The sequence below is a fragment of the Hylobates moloch genome, unplaced genomic scaffold (assembly GCF_009828535.3).
Source record: "Hylobates moloch isolate HMO894 unplaced genomic scaffold, HMol_V3 SCAFFOLD_1, whole genome shotgun sequence".
In the NCBI taxonomy this organism is placed as follows: Eukaryota; Metazoa; Chordata; class Mammalia; order Primates; family Hylobatidae; genus Hylobates; species Hylobates moloch.
The window spans coordinates 188,412,457-188,433,807 of NW_026652276.1; the positions used below are offsets into that span (position 1 = coordinate 188,412,457).

The following is a 21,351-nucleotide window of genomic DNA, read 5'->3' on the forward strand; positions in this document are numbered from 1 at the left end:
TTCATTCATTTAAATATGTATTAAATACCTAGTCAAAGGCAACACTAGAAATTATACCATAAAATCGCCCTACAAAAATTACAGAATTTTAGTAGAGGAAGGAATCTTCAAAGTTATCTACTACAGTCTCCTCTTCCTTTTGCTTATTCCAACCCATCTGATAGATTAAAAAACAAAAAAGCAAGACTCAAAGACATTAAGTGATATTAAAGTCAGTTAACAGCACAGCTGAAATTAGGACCCGTCTCCTAACGTCTCATATTGTATCCTACTCACAATAACATTTATCAACTTTCTGTAATTTCAGCAAATGCTACACTTTGTGCTTATAAAGTATGAATTGCCAATGTAACATCCCAATTTTTCTTATTCATATTGTTTTACTTATAAAATTCCATTTTCTATTATCTTTATCGAACACATCCTATTTTTTGCCCACTATATTCGTTGCACATCAGTTAAGGTGGTGAACGGGAAGTATGAATGAAAGGCTTTGGTGAGGTGGTATATTAGTTTTTCAACAAACAAAAAGTGGTTTACAGAAAATTTCAAAAATTTACTTTGAAAAATAAGTCACACTGGTAAGTATGCACTTCTTCATGTAAATATGTATTTGTATTTAATAAGATTACAAAAATGCTAAATTATCACTTTAAGCTGAATAATCCATAGGGACCCTGAAGATCAGAATTACCTGTAAGTGTAGTTCTTTGTCCAACTGACTGATTCCTTGGGCAAGTTTTGCTAGTTGTTCAGCAATTACAGCTTGATGAATAGATTGAGAAGTATAAGTCTTTACATCAAAGTCTTCATTTAAAAAGTCACTATAACACTCTAGATTGGGGAAAAAATAAGGAAAAGTCCTTAATTACCCTGTACTAAACCAGTTATTAAAACAACAGAACAATTATAATCATAATTAACATATTTTGATCCCATACTCTGAACCACTCCACTATACTGCTTAATGCTTACTTTTATCATGACCCTAAAGGAAGTATAATATTGAGAAAGAGATTAAAAACATAACGACTGGCCAGGCGCGCTGGCTCACGCCTGTAATCCCAGCACTTTGGGAGGCCGAGGCGGCTGGATCACCTGAGGTCAGGTGTTCAAGACCAGCCCGGCCAACATGGTGAAACCCCATCTCTACAAAAATACAAAACTTAGCTGGGCATGATGGCGGGTGCCTGTAATCCCAGCTACTAGGGAGGCTGAAGCAGAAGAATAGCTTGAACCCGGGAGGCAGAGGTTGCAGTGAGCCAAGATCGTGCCATTGCAATCCAGCCTGGGTGACAGAGCAAGACTCCATCTCAAAAAAAAAAAAAAAAAAAAAAACTACTAGCTATAACTATTAATCCAAGAAAACAAGATCATTGTCAGTGAAAAGACAACAGGAAAATTGGCTATATATATATGTATAACATTTATGGCCTCAGATATCTCTAGATCAATACACAAATACTGCTATAGCAAAGTGAATCTGGAATTTTAGTAACAATAGGAAATATAAATTTATAGGTGTTACTGAAATTTAGGATTTATGGGTGAAATACGTTAATGGAAAGAAAAGCTGTTTAAAATAGGCCCCTAATAGGAAACAGAAGTAACACTAGATGTTAAAAAGATACCCCTCAATATAGAAATCCACAAATCTGTGGATGAAAGAAAAATTAAGAGAATTGAAAGTTAAAAATAGATACCCAGAAGGGAGCTCATGGTAACCATGTACCAAATCTCCTAATGATACAGTAGATACAAGTAAAGCTGCCTTGAGAGAGATTATGAAACAAACAAAATAGAGTACTTGTAAGAAAACCTAAATTGTCTACATCCACTATAACGTATGCTCCAAGAAGGGAAGAAGGTCTTTGTTTTGTTTGCTAACTCATCTCCAGTGTCTGAACAATACCAGACACATGGCAGTTTCCATGAATTAACTAATCTATACATCAGCTGATAGTATCATTCTGGTAACAACCAACAACAAAAAGTAAAGGCTCATACTCTTGATTACTCTTAAAATGTAGTGGAATGAAAGAAGGAAACTGCTACTTTGGCTACTTTTAAGTCTGAGAACCACATTTCCTTCTAATTTGCCAAGTGCTTCTCAGAATTAAGAGTCCTGTCAGTCAGACAAATGAAAAAAGCCATTCCAAACAAAGGGAAGGTTTAGCAGTGGCAAATGCCATGGCATATTTTGAGAAATAAGGGGAATACTGATTTCAGTGTGTCTAGATCATAGCACGTGTATATTGGGCAGAAATGGTAAAGAATGACAGATGTGGTTCCAAAGGTTGGAGCACAGTTTGAAAAGAGGTTTGTAAGACATTCAAAATGTTTAACCATATCTCATTTAACCCAAGAAATTGCACTATCAGCTTTATGTTACAGAACAATAATCCTGGCAGCTGTATAGAGGATGATGGAAAAAGGATTAGTCACACAGCAATGTGCTGAAGTTGCCTCTTACTGGCTCTTAAGCACGGACTGTTACATTTTCAGGAATTCTGTGAGCCAGTTGACCTTTCACACAGACATCTTAAAATCTACGATGGTGAGAGTATTTACACCATGGTAATCAGCAAACACTGCAAAATCAGGGCTTTTTCTATTTTCCCACAAAGCCAATTTACCAATACACCCAAGAAATAGAACCTATTTACACCATGGTAATCAGCAAACACTACAAAATCAGGGCTTTTTCTATTTTCCCACAAAGCCAATTTACCAATACACCCAAGAAATAGAACCACAGAGGCCAGTAAAATACTATGTTATCAGCCTAAGTGACATAATGAAGGCCTGAATAAGACCTGAATAAGTGGCACTAAGAATGTCGAAGTGACAAATTTGACAAATATTCACACTGCACAGGATGTAGGACTTAGTGACAAGCTGAAAACGGGTGATTAGGTAGAACAAACAAGGATTCCCAAATTTCTTGATTAAGAAACTGATATAGGAAATTTAGTTTTATACTCAGACCACTAGACACTGAATATACAAAGATGAACATAAACGTCTGCCTCCAAGGAATTCATAATTTACAAGGGGAACAAGCACACATTTACCTAACCACATAGTAAACACAGATAATAGAAACTACCAGAGGAAAAGATTAAGAGAGAAGAATAGAAAAAGTGAAGTCATTTCATTTTTTCATATGTAAAACTTGTACTATTTGTTCATATGTAGGTTTTCATGTGTATTATACAACTAGCAATGCTTGTTTACTATCGAAATAGAAATGTCCATACAGGTTATGGAATGGCATATCATAAAAAAATTAAGATAGAAATGTCCAGTAGGCAGTTAAAAATATAGTTTTATAATTCAGAAGACAGGTAAGGATCATACTGAAACCACAGAAAAGACCAGATGGTTTAGGAAAAAAAAGTTTTAGAATGCACAAAAAGGCAGGAAAATGAGGAAGATAGGAAAGCTGGGGGCGGACAGAGAAAATGAAAGCAATCAAAGAGACTAAAGAGTGCTCAGGGAGAAAGAGAAACAAAAAAGAATGGCAAAAGCCAAAAGAAGGGATAAAGAAAGTATTAATATTGTCATAGAGCTTACAAAGATCAAACACAATGGGATGTGGCATTTGAAGGCTGACAGCCTTTAAAGACATGAATTATATAATGCTTCTCTTTTATACTTTCCTCATTCCCATAGGAGGCAGATCAGAAACACCTCACCAATTTTCATACTATGCATCTGTGCTCACCAAGCCTATCAATCTGATACTCTGTCATTGGCCAAATCCCTGATACAGTAAATCAAAGTTTCTGCTGGAAATGCTTAATTCCTCAGGAATGTAGGTGGTGGAGGGGCAACAGCGACCGCTTAATTCAGAACAAACTGAACTGACAAGTATCTACAGGAACTTGGAAAAGAGCACCTAGAGAATTAAGAATTTTTAAAAAGCACAGCACCCATAAACCACATGAGGAAAGTATTTCAAGAAAGGAATCAAATACTATTACAAGTTAAAGGAAAGGACCAAAAAAGTGTCCATTTGTCGTATGTGCAAGAAAGTCACTGGAAGCCTTGCAAAATTATTTCAATGGCATAGATTGAGGGTGACTGAGTCCCTAGGAAACAGGAAGAAAAAAATCCAGAGCAAAGTAAGAGGCATATCCTTAGAATGGAGCAGAGACTTGGCCAGGCGTGGTGGCTCACACCTGTAATCTCAGCACTCTGGGAGGCCAAGGCGGGCAGATCACGAGGTCAGGAGATCGAGACCATTCTGGCTAACACGGTAAAATCCCCTCTCTACTAAAAGTACAAAAAATTAGCTAGGCATGGGGTGGGCGCTTGTAGTCCCAGCTTCTCGGGAGGCTGAGGCAGGAGAATGGCGTGAACCCCGGAGGCAGAGCTTGCAGTGAGCCGAGATTGCGCCACTGCACTCCAGCCTGGGCGACAGAGTGAGACTCTGTCTCAAAAAAAAAAAAAAAAAAAAAAAAAAAAAAAAAAAAAAAAAAAAAAAAGAAAGGAGCAGAGGCTCCACTTCTGTTGCAATTGAAAAGGCAAGGGAAAAAAGGTGCAAAAGATGGTTATAGGTTGAGGTTAAATTTATAGGTGTGATGGGCAAGAAATGGAGAAAGTTCACATCTGATGGATCCTCTTTTTCTCCCCAGGGAAGCTTAAAGTCATTTGTTGAGCTTGAAGGGAAAGGTTTGAAAAGGGTAAAGAAGATGTAAATAATCACTGTGGAGAATGGCAGAGAACCAAGGAAGAAAATACAGAAGGCAGAACTTAAGACTATTTACCGTCCAAGAACTGATTACAATTCCTGAAATACATCCTACTGAAACATATATCCAGTGTTTGGACTGTATTGTCCCTTCCACTGTTCACCTGAGGAAGTCCTATCTACAGTTTAAAACGTCTCCACCTAGAAAGCCTTTTCTGACGTTTCCTAACCAGTTTCCAACCCCTAGTTATCATTCTCCTCTGTACTAATGCTCTACTTTATATGCTATGTTACATCACTATATTATAGCACCTACCTTTATAGCTCTACAAGATTATTTCCTCTACTAGATGGTGAACTACTTGAGGGCAAGAACTGCACATGTATCAGGAGCAATTGCAAATATATCAGGGTCTCTGCCTTGTACCTAAAGTTTAAATTCAGTTTAGCCAAGTTTTAGACAGAGACCCTGACCTAGAGTTTCCAACACAAAATAGTTTAGAAAACATCATTGCTTTTGACAAAAGTACATAAATTATCATGAAAAGGCATGTAATTCAGGACGACAATAAAATATTCAACAGTCAGAAAAAATAAACAATAATTTGGAACTTCCTTTATTACCCACTTCGGTCTTCAAATGTGTGCATGTGCTTCTAACTGCGACGATCAATTTAAAAAACATTCTGCACCTACTGTATGCAAGATACTGCTATTCACACTGTGGGATATTAAAAAAAGTTTACAATACGGAAGAGATTAAAACAAGTACACAAATGATTTTAGTACAAGGTAGAATGCGATGGCCACTAAAGAAAAAATTAAGAACAGGTGAGAAGTGCTTTATTTTTATGCTTATAAATGTGAACTTTATTCTTAAGGATAAGAGATTCGGGACATGGTAACTGGATTGACACAACTGAATATGCTTTTCAAGTATATTATATCTAACTTTTCTTATGTTGGTCAACTTCTCTCCAAACTGACTAGCAATAAAATCTGACTGCTAGATTCTGTACAAATGGTTAATCCCAACCTGAATGAATGCCTCAAACCCTCCCCCACGTGTCACTGTAGATAACTGCCTCATAAAGGAGGAAAAAAAAAAAAAAACAGCCTGCAAGACGGGTCACCTGTACAGTACATTTGTTAAAGGAGTAGGCGTTTCCAGTTCTACTTTAAAACAAGGCCCTATTTCATTACGCGTCTGCCGTCTGTTCTACAGCTTACACTTTTGAAGAGCTCGAACGCTACACCCCTTCGTCAAGAACTGCGGCAGCAGCTGGTGGCTGCCAACGCGGGCCACAGGGTTTGGGCTCCCGAAACTTCAGGGAAGCTGGAGGCATGGGGGGTCGAGTTGAAATGAAGAGCACACAGAAACCAGGTGTCCCCAAGACACCAAAAAAGAGGGAACCATTCCCAGAGCAAACAGGTTGGCTAGAACAGTATCCACGCCAGGGGGCCGGGCAGAGGGGAGTGGTCACGTCCAGACTGGAAAACTTTCTGCAAAGCAACGGGTTGGGTCCACCTCGCTGTCCAGGTGCGGAGCAGCGCAGACCCCAAACCCCACGACCTGGTCAGACCCCGTCTCCTTACCGTCCTGCAGAAGTTCCCGGACTGTCGCTGCAGCCGCTCCAGAGCCTCGAGCTCCGAGGCCAGCCACAGCGACGCCGCCGTCGCCACCTTCCATGTTGGCAGGTGCCGGATTGATGTCGTCAGCAGCAGAACGGCTCCGCCCAGGTGGTGACGCAGAATCCCGGCGCCGCCCGCCCAGCCAGCCCATGGCTCCAGGCCCGCCGGGCGAACTGACTGTTAGCCCGCGCCTGGGCTAAGCTTGGCTAAGAGCCGCGTAGTACTCGAGCAGTGGGCGCCCAGGGGTCGAGTGCTCTGCGCCCAGCGCACCAAGGGAGCCAAGGCCGTCCGGCTGGCGCTTTCCGTTGTCTCTCGCAGCAGCTCAGGGACGCGCCCCCTGGGCTGGCGTCGTGCCCTGGCCAAGGAGAAGGTGGGCACCGGAACGTGGCCGCAGCGCTTATCTGTGAAGCAAGTATTAAACCTCAGTACAGGGGCCGCGCCGCGTAAGGCAGGAGAGCAGAGCGGAGGTTTCAGGGAGCTTCGTTTGCCCTCCACCCTCATAAGAGTCACGCGTTAGTTGCTACACAGCTTTATCTGTTCCACGCCTTGATTGGCTCTCCTGGGGTAATAAAAGCCCGCAGGAAATGCTTGGGAAGAAAAGTTGCTGGGGATGAACAGTGAAGAGAATTAGGGAGAGTCGATGAAGAAGGAAGACTGAACCATAAAAGGACCAATAAAACTCACTGTCTCTACCCTCTTTCCTTCCCATGAGACCTTTGACCTTTTGCCTTTTCTACTTCTTCCTCAGTTTCAGTCACGTGCCAGACTTTTTCTCAATTACAAACTGATAGATGGTCCATATCTCTAACAGTATTGACGCTGTAAGAGCATCAGGTTGGTTCCCATTGTATCTTCTTTACTAATACGTTCGCATTTTTGACCTAGATTTCTTTCTTCTAAGATAAATACTGATAAATTAACCGGGTCAATCAACCACAAGTATGCAAGACAGTCTTATGCTTCTTCGCAAAAAGAAGCTGTAGGATGACTTTTTCATTTTGTACAGTAGGTATGTATCCAGGAAACCAATTTTGTCCAGTTCCAGAGCTACGTGGTTTTCTACATTCTGTTTCAAAAAGGTGCTATTACTTATCCTGTGCTTATCGCTGTTCTAAGTATTTTGTAAATCTAAATGCATTTCATACTCATAACACCTCAGGTAAGCAAGTCTTATGCCACACTGCATTATGCTCTCTTTGTCTCAGAGGATTTTCTCTAGTATGTAAGATCTTAGTCATGATGGGAATAGGAGTGATTCATTCATTACTTGCGAATTAGGAATTGTTTTTCCTTCCTTGGCTTTATTCCCCCCAGTGGAAGATTTTAAAAGAGTGAATAATATTCATTCATATAGTGAAAGTTTTGACCCCCCTACTCTGCATGCTGTCATGAGTTTACAAACATAAGACTCAATCCATATCCTAAAAGGAGCCAATAGGTAAGGTAGGAACCCATTTAAACAAACAATTGTACCAGGTGCTTTGGAATCTTTGGATTTACTTATTCCAGTAATTCCAAGCTTAGCTGCACATTGAAATCACCTGAAGAGCTTTAATAAAAACACTGATGCCTGCATCCTGAGCCCAGGCATTTGGATTTAATGGTCTAGGGTATGGCTTGGGCATCCTAATTCTTAAAAGCTCCTCAGGTCATTGTAGTGTACAACTAAGGTAGAAAGCTACTGATTGTTTTGTTTTGTTTTGTTGAGTTGGGGTCTACCTCTGTCACCCAGGCTGGAGTGCAGTGGCAGGATCATGGCTCACTGGACCCTCAACCTCCTGGGCTCAGGGGATCCTCCTGCCCAAGCTTCTGGAGTAGCTGGGAACACAGTCGCTTGCTGCCACGCCCAGCTAATTTTTATAATTTTTTTAGAGATGGGGGGGGTCTCACTATATTGCCTAAGCTGGTCTCGAACTCCTGGCCTTAAGCCTCCCACCTTGGCCTCCCAAAATGCTGAGTTTACAGGTGTGAGCCCAGCCCCCTGAAAGCTGCTGATTTATTCTTTCAGCAAATAAATATTGAGGCCTTCTGTATGCCATTTACTATGACTGCAGGAGTGGATAAAAATGAAATAATTATTGCTAAAATCACTAATGACCTTGTTGCCATTGCACAGTTTATTTTTGCCTTACTTTTCTCTGATGTTTAATATACCTATCCCCTCCTTCCTTCATAATGGTCTCTCTCTTGGTTTCTGAGTATCACTCTTTAGGTTTATTCCTCCCAGCTCCAAAGTTCATCTTCAGTCTCTTTTGCTCTCCCCTTTTCCTCTGTTACTTAAATATTGGTGCTTCCAGCGGTTTCTTGCAAGATCCTGACATCCTTAAGTACCTTGGCTATTTTTAATTTCAACTCCATGCCTAAAGGTTAAAGACTCTAAAGTTTGAGCAATTAGACCATTCTAAAGTTGGCCCATACCTGATTCTTTTTTGTTGTTGCTTTTTTCTGCTTCATTTTTCCTTCATACATACCTGTTTCTAAGTTACTAAGGCCAAAGACTGGAGTATGAAAAGTAGCCAACACTGTGAAATGGTAGGATTTTAAGTATAGCAAATGTAAAACATTTATAAACTCCATAATTTCATCACTCGTACCTGGTACCTCTTGGGGTATAAAAGTGATTTACAATGCAATTGTAGAATTATAATTGAAATTTTCACTAGATAATATCGCATTAAAATTTTTAAAAATAATTAACGTTTGTTTATCTTCTGATTCACAGACAGAACAGGATTCAAGAATTACAATAAAAGCACCAGGATATCTTTCAAAACACTGACTACTTAACAGTTGCTCTATTAATGCCATTTAACTTTCCTGAATAAAACAAGGTATTTCCAAATGCCAGTCGAGTATCATATATAAAATAATTCAAACCAAATTTGTTGGCTTACCAATCCCAACAAAGTAACATGTAAAAAATTTTTAAATAACATGAAAACTTACAACATGGTAAACTAGGGAAAAAAGTCTCGTTTTCTACATCTTGTTTTTCCACAACTATCTTGGGTAGTTTTCCACATCTATTTATCTTACAAATAGAGGCAGCATTCTATAGTATCATATTGGATACTGTGAAAATAAGCTATTAATAAAAAAATTTCTGAACCTACAAGCCTGATAAAAAATATATGTTGTTAGCAGTTAAAACTGTTAGAATGGAATTAATATAGTGAAAGCATATTTTCTCTATACAAGCTTATTGTCTTTTTCAGATTTGAAACATATCTGTATTAATGAAGAGTGACTGCATGCAAACCACAATATGTCAGGAAAGAAAAAAAGATCCCATAGAAATGTTTCATTCTGGACAGCTGGTAAAAGTCTGTGCCCCAATGGTTCGATATTCAAAGTAAGTGTTGCTAAATGGTTAATGAACTAAGATGAAATTTCCCTTTTATGCTCTGACTTTTTAAAAGTACTGTAAGACTACCCACCGTATGGGAACTTCAAACTCCTAGCTTTGGAATCATGATTTAGAATTGAGACATGATGCTACTACTTGCCTAGTATATATGTGATCTTGAGTAAACAATTAACTTCTCTGAGCTGCACTTTTTATATCTATAAAAATGGTGGTGGTTGTAACTCCTACCTATAAGTATATAATGGATATTACATAGATATAAGTATTGATGTATAGATTTTTATGTGAACTTAAGTCTTGGGACAAATAGGAGTGCAATTATGGATCCTGAGGTAGTTGTGTGTTCAGTTTTCAAAGAAATATTTCTTCGTATCTTTTGCTCATCTTCTAATTGGGTTGTTTGCTCTTTTACTATTGAGTTTTTTTTAAAAAAAGTTTGTTATAAAATATACGTAAAATGAAATTTACCTCTCAATCATTTTTAAGAATACAGTTCAGTAGTCTTAACTACATTCACATTGTTGTGCATCTGATCTCTAAAACTCTTTTCATCTTAGAAGATGGAAATTCTATCACGTTAAACTATGACTCCCCATCCCACTGTTGCCCACAGCAGCCCCTGGCAACCATTATTCTACTTTCTCCCTCTATGAATTTCACTACTCTAGGTACCTCATATAAGTCTTATACATATTTGTTCAGAACTGGATTTATTTTGCTAATATTTTATGCAGCATAACATCCTCAAGGTTCTTTCATGTTGTAGCATATATCAGACTGTTGTTCCTTTTTAAGGCTGAATAATATTCCATTTTATGTATATTTTGTTTATCCATTCATCTGTTGATATCCATTCATATATTGATAGAACACAAGATGACTTCCACCTTTTGGCTATTGCAAATAATACTATCATGAACTATGGGTGTACAAATACCCATATACAAATACCCATGGTACATAACAGGTCTCTGAGACCCTGCTTTCAATTCTTTTTGACTATGTACCCAGACGTAGAATTGCTGGATCATATGGTGATTCTATGTTTAATTTTTTGAGCAACTACTATACTGCTTTCCATAGCAGCTGCACCATGTTACCTTACCACCACCAATGAACAAGAGTTTTAATTTCTCCACAACCTCATCAACACTTGTTATGTTCTGGGAGTTTTTTTTTTATTATTATAATCATCCTAATGGGTATGAAGTGGTATCTCACTGCAGTTTTAATTTGCATTTCCCTAATGATTAATGATGCTGAACATCTTTTTGTGTGTTTATTGGCCATTTGTATGTTGTCTTTGTAGAAGTATCTATTCAAGTGCTTTTGTCCATTTGTTTGTTTTCTTGTTTTCTATTGAGTGCTGAGAGTTATTTATATATTCTAGATATATATTCTGCTTTGTCAGATATGTGATTTGCACATATTTTCTCCCTGTATATGGCTTGTCTTTGCATGCTCCTGACAGGATCTTTTGCGGAACAAAAGTTTCATTTTAATGAAGTCTAACATCAATTTTTCCTTTTGTAAATTGTGCTTTTGATGTCAAGTATAAGAAACCTTTATGTAGCTCCAGATCCTGAATATTTTCTCCTAAGTTTTTTTCCCTAAAAGTTTTATAGTTTTATGTTTTGCATTGAAGTCCATGATCAATTTTGCATTAACTTTTATGTAAGTGTGAGGCTTAGGTTAGGTTGCCTGTGGATGTCCAATTACTCCAGCACCATTTTTGAAAGGCTATTGGCCAGGCACGGTGGCTCACGCCATCAAATCCTAATCCCAGCACTTTGGGAGGCCGAGGTGGGCAGATCATTTGAGGTTAGGAGTTCGAGACCAGCCTGGCCAACATGGTGAAACCCCGTCTCTACTAAAAATACAGAAATTAGTCAGCGTGGTGGCTCATGCCAATAGTCGCAGCTGCTGGAAGGCTGAGGCAGGAAAATTGCTTGAACCTGGGAGGCGAAGGTTGCAGTGAGCCGAGATCGCGCCACTGCACTCCAGCCTGGGCAACGAGAGTAAAACTCCATCTCAAAAAAAAAATAAAAAAAGAAAGGCTATCTCTCCTCTAATTCTTTGCTTCTGTGTGAGAAATCAGCATTTTCTATTTTGTTCCATTGATCTTGTATCTTTTTCCCCACCAATACCACACAGTTTTACTATATAGCTCTATAATATGTCTTGAAATCAGATAGACTGGTTCTTCCCAATTTATTTACTTTTTCAAAATTGTTTTAGCCATTCTAGTTCCCTTGCCTTACAAATAAATTTTAGAATGACCTTGTCTATCTCTGCAAAAAACCTTGCTGGAATTTTCATAAGAACTGTGTGAAACCTATACCTCAACTTGGGAAGAACTGACTTGCTTACTAGGTTGAGTCTCCCAATCCATGAACACAGTATATCTTTCCATTGATTAAGATTTTCTTTGATTTCTATCATCAGTATTGTGTAGTTTTCAGCATACAAGTTCTGTACATGTTTTGTAAGACACCCAGGTTTGTTTTGAGCATGTTTGTAAATAGAATTTTTAATTTTTGGTGTTCACATGTTTCTTGCTAGCACATAGAAATAGATTTTTGTATGTTGATCTTATATCCTGAAAACTTGCTAAACTCACTTGTTGGTTCTAGTTTTTTTGTAAATTCCTTTAGAGTCTATATAAACAACCATGTCATCTGCAAATAAGGACAGTTGGATTTCTTCCTTTTGATCATATACCTTTTGTTTCTTTATCATGCCTTATTGCCTGACTAGAAGTTTCAGCGCTGTGTTGAATAAGGGTGATAAGAGCAGACTTCCTTACCTTGTTCCTGCCGAAGGCAAAAGTGTGGATATACTTTATCAAACTGAGGAAGGTTCCCTCTACTTCTGGTTTTCTGAGAGTTAGCTTTTTTTTTTAACTATGAGTGTATTTTGTCAAATGCCTTTTCTGCATCTGTATGATCATGTGATTTTTATTATTTAGCCTGTTAATATGATGGATTACATTAATTGATTTTGACTATTGCACCTTCTGTTTTAACTGGCTTTTTCTGACAACACACCGGCAGGGAATGATGTAGGGGAGTGGTGCCACCTCATTGCTATCTGATAGAAGTCCAGGTTCTCCACTTGGCCTCCTTCGACATCTGGTGGGTGAGGAGCTCCTCATTACTGCTGGGCAGGGATGAGAGTTCCAGTTCCCCATGGTGAGGGCAGCCTCATATATAGTGAGGGTAGCCTCATATATGCTGGGCAATAATGAAAGTCCTGGCTCTCCACTATGCCTCCTCTGATACCACACCAAGCAGGGAGGGAGAAGAGTGCTTCATTACTGCTGGCAGGCATGGAAGTCCAGGCTCCCCTTGTGGCCTCCACTGATAACACTGGGCTGGGAGTGACCTCACTGGCCACCAGAGATGAAAGTTTCAGATCCTTACCTGGCCTTCTCGGACACCATATCAGTAGAATGTTGGAGCACCTTGTTACAGCCTTTGGAGGGTAGAAGTCTAGGATTCCCACTTGGCCTTTGCTAATGGAGATAAAGCCATAGCTTTTTCTACAGTATTTGCCTGGAGTAGAACTGTCTAAAAGTTTTCTGTCTTACTAGGTCAGACAGAACGTTTTCCTGGTCCTTTGGTTAGAGAAGGCTTTTGTTGGGGCTGGTTTTGTCTGCATCCATTGTTGTTTCCAGGTGGCCAGCTTCTTCAAGTCTAGGATATTTGAGACAAAAATAAAACCCAGAGAACTCACCACCCTGTCATTCCTCAGGTCCTGAGGTCACTAGCCTGTCTGGACATCTTTTCTTCACCTTTCAAAATTTCCTTGTGTTTGTTTTATATATAATATCCAGGGTTTTTAGTAATACTTAGCAGGAATAATAGGGAAGAGTAAATCTCCTCCATCTCCCCATAGGTAGAACTTTCTCTGATAAATATTTAACAATGCACTAAAATATGTTTGTGGTGTTTCTAAATGCATAATTAAGGTTTTATATGCCCACAGGTTGGCTTTTAGGACACTAGTAAGAAAATATAGTTGTGATCTGTGTTACACACCAATGATAATTGCCGCTGATTTTGTCAAATCTATAAAAGCCAGAGACAGCGAATTTACCACAAATCAAGGTATGTGAAACCGAGTGTACTGACTTTGTAAAACTTTGTAAATTTGTTTACAAACTCAACTATTGTCTAATCAGAAACAACACAATTTAGAGATTTTATGTGAAAAAGCTTTAGTTCTTTAGTGTTTTTAATAAGTATTTTTTACATGTTATTACTGAATGCCTTATAAACTATCAGTGTATATACCAAAGTGTAAGGTCACTTTGAAACCCTCTCCTCTCACTAGGGCTACTAGAGTAGATTCCTGTCACACTGCCTCTAGTCTTGTACCATTCCAAACTATCCTCCAAGGAGACCAAAGTGACCTATTGAACATGTAAATTTTTCTCTCATTGTTCTCAAAGTGTGCTCCCCAGACCAGCAGCATCAGTATTATCTGGAAACTTGTTAGAAATGGAGATTTACAGGTGTACTAAATCAGAAATTCTGGATATGTGGTCTAGCAATCTGTGTTTTAAAAGCTCTCCAGGTAATTCTGAGCTTGTTAAAGGTTGAAAACTACTGGCTTAAAGACTAAAATTTCAGCACCTAAAGATAATACACAGTTTTTCATAATCTGACCTCTGAATACATCTTCTGCAGCCTTATCTTCCTTCAGTTTCTCCCCACAGCCCACTGACTTTATCCTTCGAAATTCCTAAGTTATTTTAAGTCCTTGAACATACCCTGTCTTCTCGCACCAGACCCCTCTCTCTCTCTCTCGCAAACTGTAGTTTATGTTTCTTCATTCAGCTCTCAATATTTGTAGCCATGAATCTTTTTTTTTTTTTTTTTTGATCATCCTCTACTCATGTCCTCCCTGCTAAGCACAGGCTCTTATGTTGCACTTAATTCTACTGCATTATGATTTCCTCTTTGTATACCCGTTTCTCCCATTAGGTTCGGCCTCCTTGAGGGCTGTAGCTTTAGAAATAGCTTGATTTGTATCCTCAGCATCTAGTACAGTGTTGGAAATATATTAGACCAATAAATGGTTGTTAAATTGAAATTCTGTAACTCTCTTGAGTTACAAAAGGGAAGGCACCTTACATCTCCATAAAGAATAAAGCAAATTCTCCTAAACCATCATAGTCCTGTAAATCAGTGGATTGCCATAGGAATCTTGAATCAGTGCAACTAGGATGATGCCCAGAAATCTGCATTTTTATAAACACCCAGTGAATCTCATACAAGTATTCCTCAAAACAAATGTTGAAATACATCTAAACAGAGTTTATAACACCGACCCAAGGATAAGAAAAATATGTTCTTTAAAACCTAGGAAGCTTTAATACATTCGGCTATATTAAAATTTAAACCTTTGGGCCAGAGGCAGTGGCTCATGCCTGTAATCTTAGTGCTTTGGGAGGCCAAGGTGGGTGGATTGCCTGAGGTCAGGAGTTCGAGACCAGCCTGACCAACGTGGTGAAACCCTATCTCTACTAAAAATACAAAAATTGGCTGGCCATGGTGGCAGTCGCCTGTAATCCTAGCTACTTGGGAGACTGAGCCAGAGAATCACTTGCACCCAGGACACAGAGTTTGCAGTGAGCTGAGATTGTGCCACTGCACTCCAGCCTGGGTGACAGAGACTCTGTCTCAAAAAAAAAAAAAAAAAAATTAAACCTTTATATGTAAGAGCACAAATATACTCAAAGACAAAAAACTGAGGAGAATATTTATAACACATGATAGATAGCAATACTAATTTCTTTGTTTTATAAAAAAATTACAAATAAAAGGAACAACTAATGGAAAAATTATATACGGAAAAATACAAAGAATATGAAGAGAGCTCACAAATTAGAATATTCAAATGTTGGATATACACTGTATGATAAGTTATGAGGAAACAAGAACTTTTATCCATATTGGTATATGTCTATATTGGTAAACTCTTGGAAGATAATTTTGTAATGTCTATCACAATGTTGTATGTTAAATGCCTATTAACAATTCTCCTAAGAATTTACCCTATGAATATACTCAGAGCATGTGAAACAGTCTAAAAATACACTATATGGTCCATCCATACAGCAGAATATCCCACTATAAAGAAGAAAATAGGTCTGAGTACATCTCCCAGATACATGAGGAAAGAAAGGAACGGTAGGCATAGTGGTATATATAGAATGTTCACACTTGTTTAAATTTTACAGGTATACAAAAAAATTGTTCTGGAATGCAATAAACTAATTCTCACCTTTGGGAAGAGGGTCTATTTTGTCAAAAGTATTAGAATTGTTTTCATTTATCAAATTTTGTACTGTTTGAATTTTTTACCGAGTGTAAATTGCTTTTAATTTTAAATATTTTAAATTTTTTAATGTTATATTATTTGGACAGATGCTTCTTAGGCTAAAAATCATTATTGCTATTTTATCCTGTACAAACATTAAAGTTTGGTGTGTGTGTGCGTGGGGTTTTTTCCTGTGAATTTTAATGTTGAGCTATTCATTTTGTCAGGTGATTGCCCATTGATTGTTCAGTTTGCTGCTAACGATGCAAGACTTTTATCTGATGCTGCTCGTATAGTCTGTCCTTATGCGAATGGAATAGACATTAACTGTGGTTGCCCTCAGAGGTAAAGCTCAAAGAAGTTGGAAGAATTTTCCAAAAGAGTAGAAAAAAAACTATGTGAACATGGTAAAATATCTTTCTAGTTTTCCAAAAATTAAAAAGAAAATAGAGTTAACAGTCCCAGGGCTCAAAACAAGAAGGAAGAAAATATAGGGAAATGTAATTTAGAAACATAAATTCAAAGGTCTTTTCTGATGACTGAAACGATGTGTAGACCTTTGACAGGTGTTTTGTCTCCCCTCACCAATAGAATTTTTATGTGGCTGTGCTTTGAATCTCATCCATAAGTAGTTATATGAGAATCTAATGTTTACAGCAATCCCTAAAATGTGTTTTTACTGTCATGTCAGATATACTTGCTCTGAAAACAGATTGTTGGACTTAGGAAATCACCACATATTTTCTCCTAATTAATTCTCCTTATAAAAATCCCTTATTATAATCACCTTTTCTTTCTATACCACAGTTACTTGGTTGGGTTTAAGTAACTGGGTGTTGATAGGGTGTACTTAATTTGACAATAATACTGCTTTTTTTTTTTTTTTTTTGAGACAGAGTTTCCCGGGTTGGAGTGCAGTGGTGCGGTCTCGGCTCACCACAACTACCGCCTCCCAGGTTCAAGTGATTCTCCTGCCTCAGCCTCCTGAGTAGCTGGGATTACAGGCATGCACCACCACGCCCAGCTAATTTTATATTTTTAGTAGAGACGAGGTGTCTCTATGTTGGTCAGGCTGGTTGCAAACTCCCAACCTCAGGTGATCTGCCCGCCTCGGCCTCCCAAAGTGCTGGGATTACAGGCCTGAGCCACTGCGCCCAGCCTGACAATAATAGTTCTACTTTACTGGCACTGTAGTAGGTTATCAGTAATTCAAAATGTGTCCAAAGAATAAAAGCAAAGTTGTTAAGTATAGTGTAATCCAAATCAGATTAGACATACTTGTATACTCATTAGGAGGATTAAATAAGCTGTTTAGTGGTATTGGAATGCTGTAAGCCAAAAATATCTTCCCACTATTGAGACTAATAAAACCTCGTTATACACAATAAACATCAAATTTGGAATTTTTAAAATCTGAAGTCATTGCAATTACTTCAAGTATTTAAACCTGTTTTGGTTGAATGACTTTTAACTTAATATTCTCACTTGCCAATGAAAACCATTTCTCCTGAGTACTTTTTGATCTGGGAACATGTTTTCCTAATCTTATATTGATCCACTTAGAAATGTTGAATCTATGAACTTTTAAAATCTGCTTCTATTCCAGATCACTAGAGAAATGGATGCACTTACATTTCGGTGCTTTCAGAATTTTGTCTTCTCTTCCAGTTATTTATAATTCACTTGTTCATGTGTTTGCTTTACAAAGGTGGGCAATGGCAGAAGGTTATGGGGCTTGCTTAATAAACAAGCCAGAGCTTGTTCGAGACATGGTGAAACAAGTAAGAAATCAAGTGGAAACCCCTGGATTTTCAGTTTCTATTAAAATAAGGTAAAGACAATATTTCAATTTATTGATAGGATAATCCATTACTTAGGAAATGAAAGATTATTGCTTTTGTCTGATGCCGTTGGGAGTGTCTATCCTAAATAAATTGGTAGCTGGTATATGGAAATGTTGAAAATAAGACATTTAGTAAAAGAATATATACCATAATTTTCATTTATAGTCCTGAAAAACTTCTTCTTTGCACTTTTAACAAAAGTTAAAGCCTCCATTTAAGTTTCACAAAACTTTCAACTTTGGCTATGTAGTATTTAATGTTAAGAAACATTACTGGTGCCAAGTTTAGAAAATAGGAAAAATATTTGCACTAAAATTTCACAATGAAAAGAAAATAAACCAGGAATCAGTTTTTCCGTGACGGGTTGAAAACATATTTCTTTTTTTGAGACAGAGTCTCACTCTGTTGCCCAGGCTGGAGTGCAGTGGCACGATCTTGGCTCACTGCAACCCCTGCCTCCCAGGTTCAAGAAATTCTCATGCCTCAGCCTCTCAAGTAGTTGGGATTACAGGTGTATGTCACCACACCTTGCTAATTTTTGTATTTTTTAGTAGAAACGAGGTTTCGCCATGTTGGCCAGGCCAGTCTTGAGCTCCTGGCCTCAAGTGACCCGCCTGCCTCAGCCTCTCAAAGTTCTGGGATTACAGGAGTGAGCCACCGTGCCCAGCCTGAAAACATATTTCAAGATAAAGTATTATATTCTCCCACTTGGGGATGGGGGCATGCACAGCAAATATTAAGGTTTAAATTCATCTGTGACAGTACTTTCATGGCTCTTTCATTTATCAAAGCCAAAATATAGAAGCACTAGGTCTAAGATAAAACTTGTTTTTTGTCCTTTGTTGTCAATAGTGAAATAGCTAAATTTGAGGTCTTGTGTAGGAACTGATCCCTGAAGAAAACCTTGCTGATAATGACATAGAGTAATAGTATGATATAGCAAAGCTAACTAATTTAGTAGATGAAATATCATTTTAGTCAGTTAATGTTAGTATTAAGATTTGTGGGCTGTGAACAGACAAATGTAATTTTGAAATTGTAGGATCCATGATGACCTTAAAAGAACTGTAGATCTTTGTCGAAAGGCTGAAGCAACAGGAGTTTCCTGGATTACAGTCCATGGAAGAACTGCTGAAGAAAGACATCAGCCAGTGCACTATGATTCCATTAAAATAATTAAGGAAAATATGTCTATACCTGTAATTGCTAATGGAGACATCAGAAGCTTAAAGGAAGCAGAAAACGTGTGGCGGATTACTGGGACAGATGGTAAGAAATAAGTACTTGGGTTCTTTTAATTGGGGGGAAGAAATGAGAGTGGGGAAGTAATGTTAATTTGATTTTCATTTGTTTTGTTTAACATTAAGCCATATTTTCCCACTGTACTGTTTTAAGCTAAGCGATTTATTAAAATGATGTTAAGTTTTCTACCTAGAAAAACATGGATTATCTTAACTGGGATAAATTAATTCAGTTACTTTTCTGACACCATCATATCTAGTGACCAGTGAAGAATTTTCCAGATAGCCTACTAGTAAAATAAAGCACCTAGAAATGAGAGTAAGTGAACTCGAGAATGATAAGAGCTAAAGGAACCCCAGAACTGCTATGCAGTTTCATTATTCCCTTAAATTATTGGCATGCCAAGCCCTATGATTGCTAGATGGGAGAATATAGATAAACTGAACTTTAAGCAGCCCAATTTATGACAATCCAGATTTACCCTAAAGAAAAACTAAAGACTAATTGTTTAATGTAGAAATCTTTAAAAAATAAAGATATCTATAAGTACATTTAAACTTTCCTAGTTTACAAAAGGTACCAAAATTAATTCTTTTGTAATCGAATTAAACATACTAATGTAATAAAGGCATTACAAAACCTTGTGATAATACTTTTTAAAAAAATATTCTGTTTGCTTCATTGAGCTCGAACTAATAACCGGGGTTTTTAATGTATGGACAAATATGGTGTGCTTTAATTTGTAGGTGTGATGGTTGCAAGAGGACTGTTAGCAAACCCGGCCATGTTTGCTGGATATGAGGAAACCCCACTGAAATGCATCTGGGACTGGGTTGACATTGCTCTTGAACTCGGGACTCCTTACATGTGTTTCCATCAACATTTAATGTACATGATGGAAAAGATAACTTCAAGGCAGGAAAAAAGGGTATTTAATGCTCTGTCAAGCACATCAGCAATCATAGATTACCTTACAGACCATTATGGCATTTGACTAGACTTCCCAAATAATTTTAATATATACTTTTAGACCCACAGTGAAACCACAGAAGGTCATATTTTGTACCTTAAACCAGTAGCTCTCAAATTTTAGTATAAAAACAATCCCTGGGAGCATTTTTTAAAAATAGTCGTAGACACCACGCTCGGAGATTCTGATTCGGTAGATCTGGGGTAGACCCAGAAATATACAGTTTAAGAAAACTCCTGGTGGTTCAAACATCCTGATCATCCTAGGCAAACATTGACAAATACTGCTCTGAATCCTGTTATATAGATATTGGGGGGGGATGGGTAGAGTGGGAATTTTTTCCTAATCATGTTTTTAACATTTTAAAATAAAATTTAATACTAAGAAAGTATGGCTCGTAGTATCTATAAGTTAACAAGAAGTATGCAGGTGCAAAAAAGTGGTGGAACAAATACCAACATCCATCCAAAATGAAAACAGGAAATTCTGAATAGAATTGCACTCAGAACTTACATTAAAAATTCCAATTGGTTAATGACATTAAATTTGGTACATTTCAAAACTTCTAGATCCTCCAAAGATTGCAAGCTTAATAAATATACCTGCTACCTAAAAAAATAAACTGCAATCTACCATATCTTAAGTATAGGAAATTTGGTGGCCAACCTGAGATGATTATATATTTGAAATATTTCCTAGAGAATAGTAACCAGGTTTTGTTTTTAATTTTAAAACCTAATTTTCATACTCTGTGTTTAATGATATTACATTTATGCCTCTCAGCCGTTGATTGTAACTTTAAAGTCCCATGGTTTGGGAGTGTTATTAATAGATTTTGTTATTGGTGGGCATGCACTGCAAGAATTAAGTATCTCAGACTGAAATAAAACCGTTCATAATTAAAGTATTATTTTGTTTTGCCATCATGAAAACTGTTATAAGGAAACAATTATGTAAAACTGTTTAATTCACGTTTGGGAATATTGAATGAATCCATTTTAACATAAGCACTGTGGTGCCATCTTTCTTCTCAGTACATTCTGTTTTCACTTTTCAGTTAATGCATTTTTTTTAAAGATAACTGGCTTTTTCATTTTCTATGAATACTGTACAAAATAGGGATGTATGGTCAGAACTCTGAATTGAATTACCCTAGTGTTGTGAGCACAGCATCATCACTAGAGTAATGTGCTCGGTGTTTGGAAGGAACCATTGTGGATGGGCAAGAAGTTCTAACACTTTTGATTAAAAGTAACTTCCTGGCCGGGCGCGG

The 21,351-nt window shown here is 37.7% G+C and overlaps 2 protein-coding genes across 8 annotated transcripts in view; one reads left to right on the forward strand and one right to left on the reverse strand.

The window, feature by feature from the left end:
* The window catches only part of COG5 (component of oligomeric golgi complex 5), a 379,224-nt gene extending 372,745 nt beyond the window's left edge, over positions 1-6,479 (reverse strand). Inside the window, exons 1-2 of the mRNA XM_032761356.2 lie at positions 6,293-6,479; positions 695-834 (exon numbers count right to left, since the gene is read on the reverse strand). Of these exons, the coding sequence (XP_032617247.1) occupies positions 695-834; positions 6,293-6,479 (327 nt within the window). The remainder of the gene's footprint in view (positions 1-694; positions 835-6,292) is intronic.
* Positions 6,480-6,550: 71 nt separating this feature from the next.
* On the forward strand, positions 6,551-21,203 carry DUS4L (dihydrouridine synthase 4 like). 7 transcript variants are annotated; one of them, XM_058425879.1, is made up of 9 exons: positions 6,564-6,698; positions 7,230-7,337; positions 9,051-9,159; positions 9,544-9,680; positions 13,683-13,804; positions 16,250-16,367; positions 17,731-17,853; positions 18,909-19,135; positions 19,855-21,202. In XM_058425879.1, the coding sequence occupies exons 4-9, from the start codon at positions 9,565-9,567 to the stop codon at positions 20,100-20,102; spliced, it is 954 nt and encodes a 317-aa protein (XP_058281862.1). In that variant the 5' UTR covers positions 6,564-6,698; positions 7,230-7,337; positions 9,051-9,159; positions 9,544-9,564; the 3' UTR covers positions 20,103-21,202. The 7 variants fall into 7 exon arrangements, with proteins under 7 accessions (XP_032617266.1, XP_058281862.1, XP_032617268.1 ...); XM_058425876.1 differs by having other exon boundaries at positions 6,576-6,698; positions 7,214-7,337; XM_032761375.2 differs by lacking the exon at positions 7,230-7,337 and having other exon boundaries at positions 6,551-6,698.
* Positions 21,204-21,351: the final 148 nt, after the last annotated feature.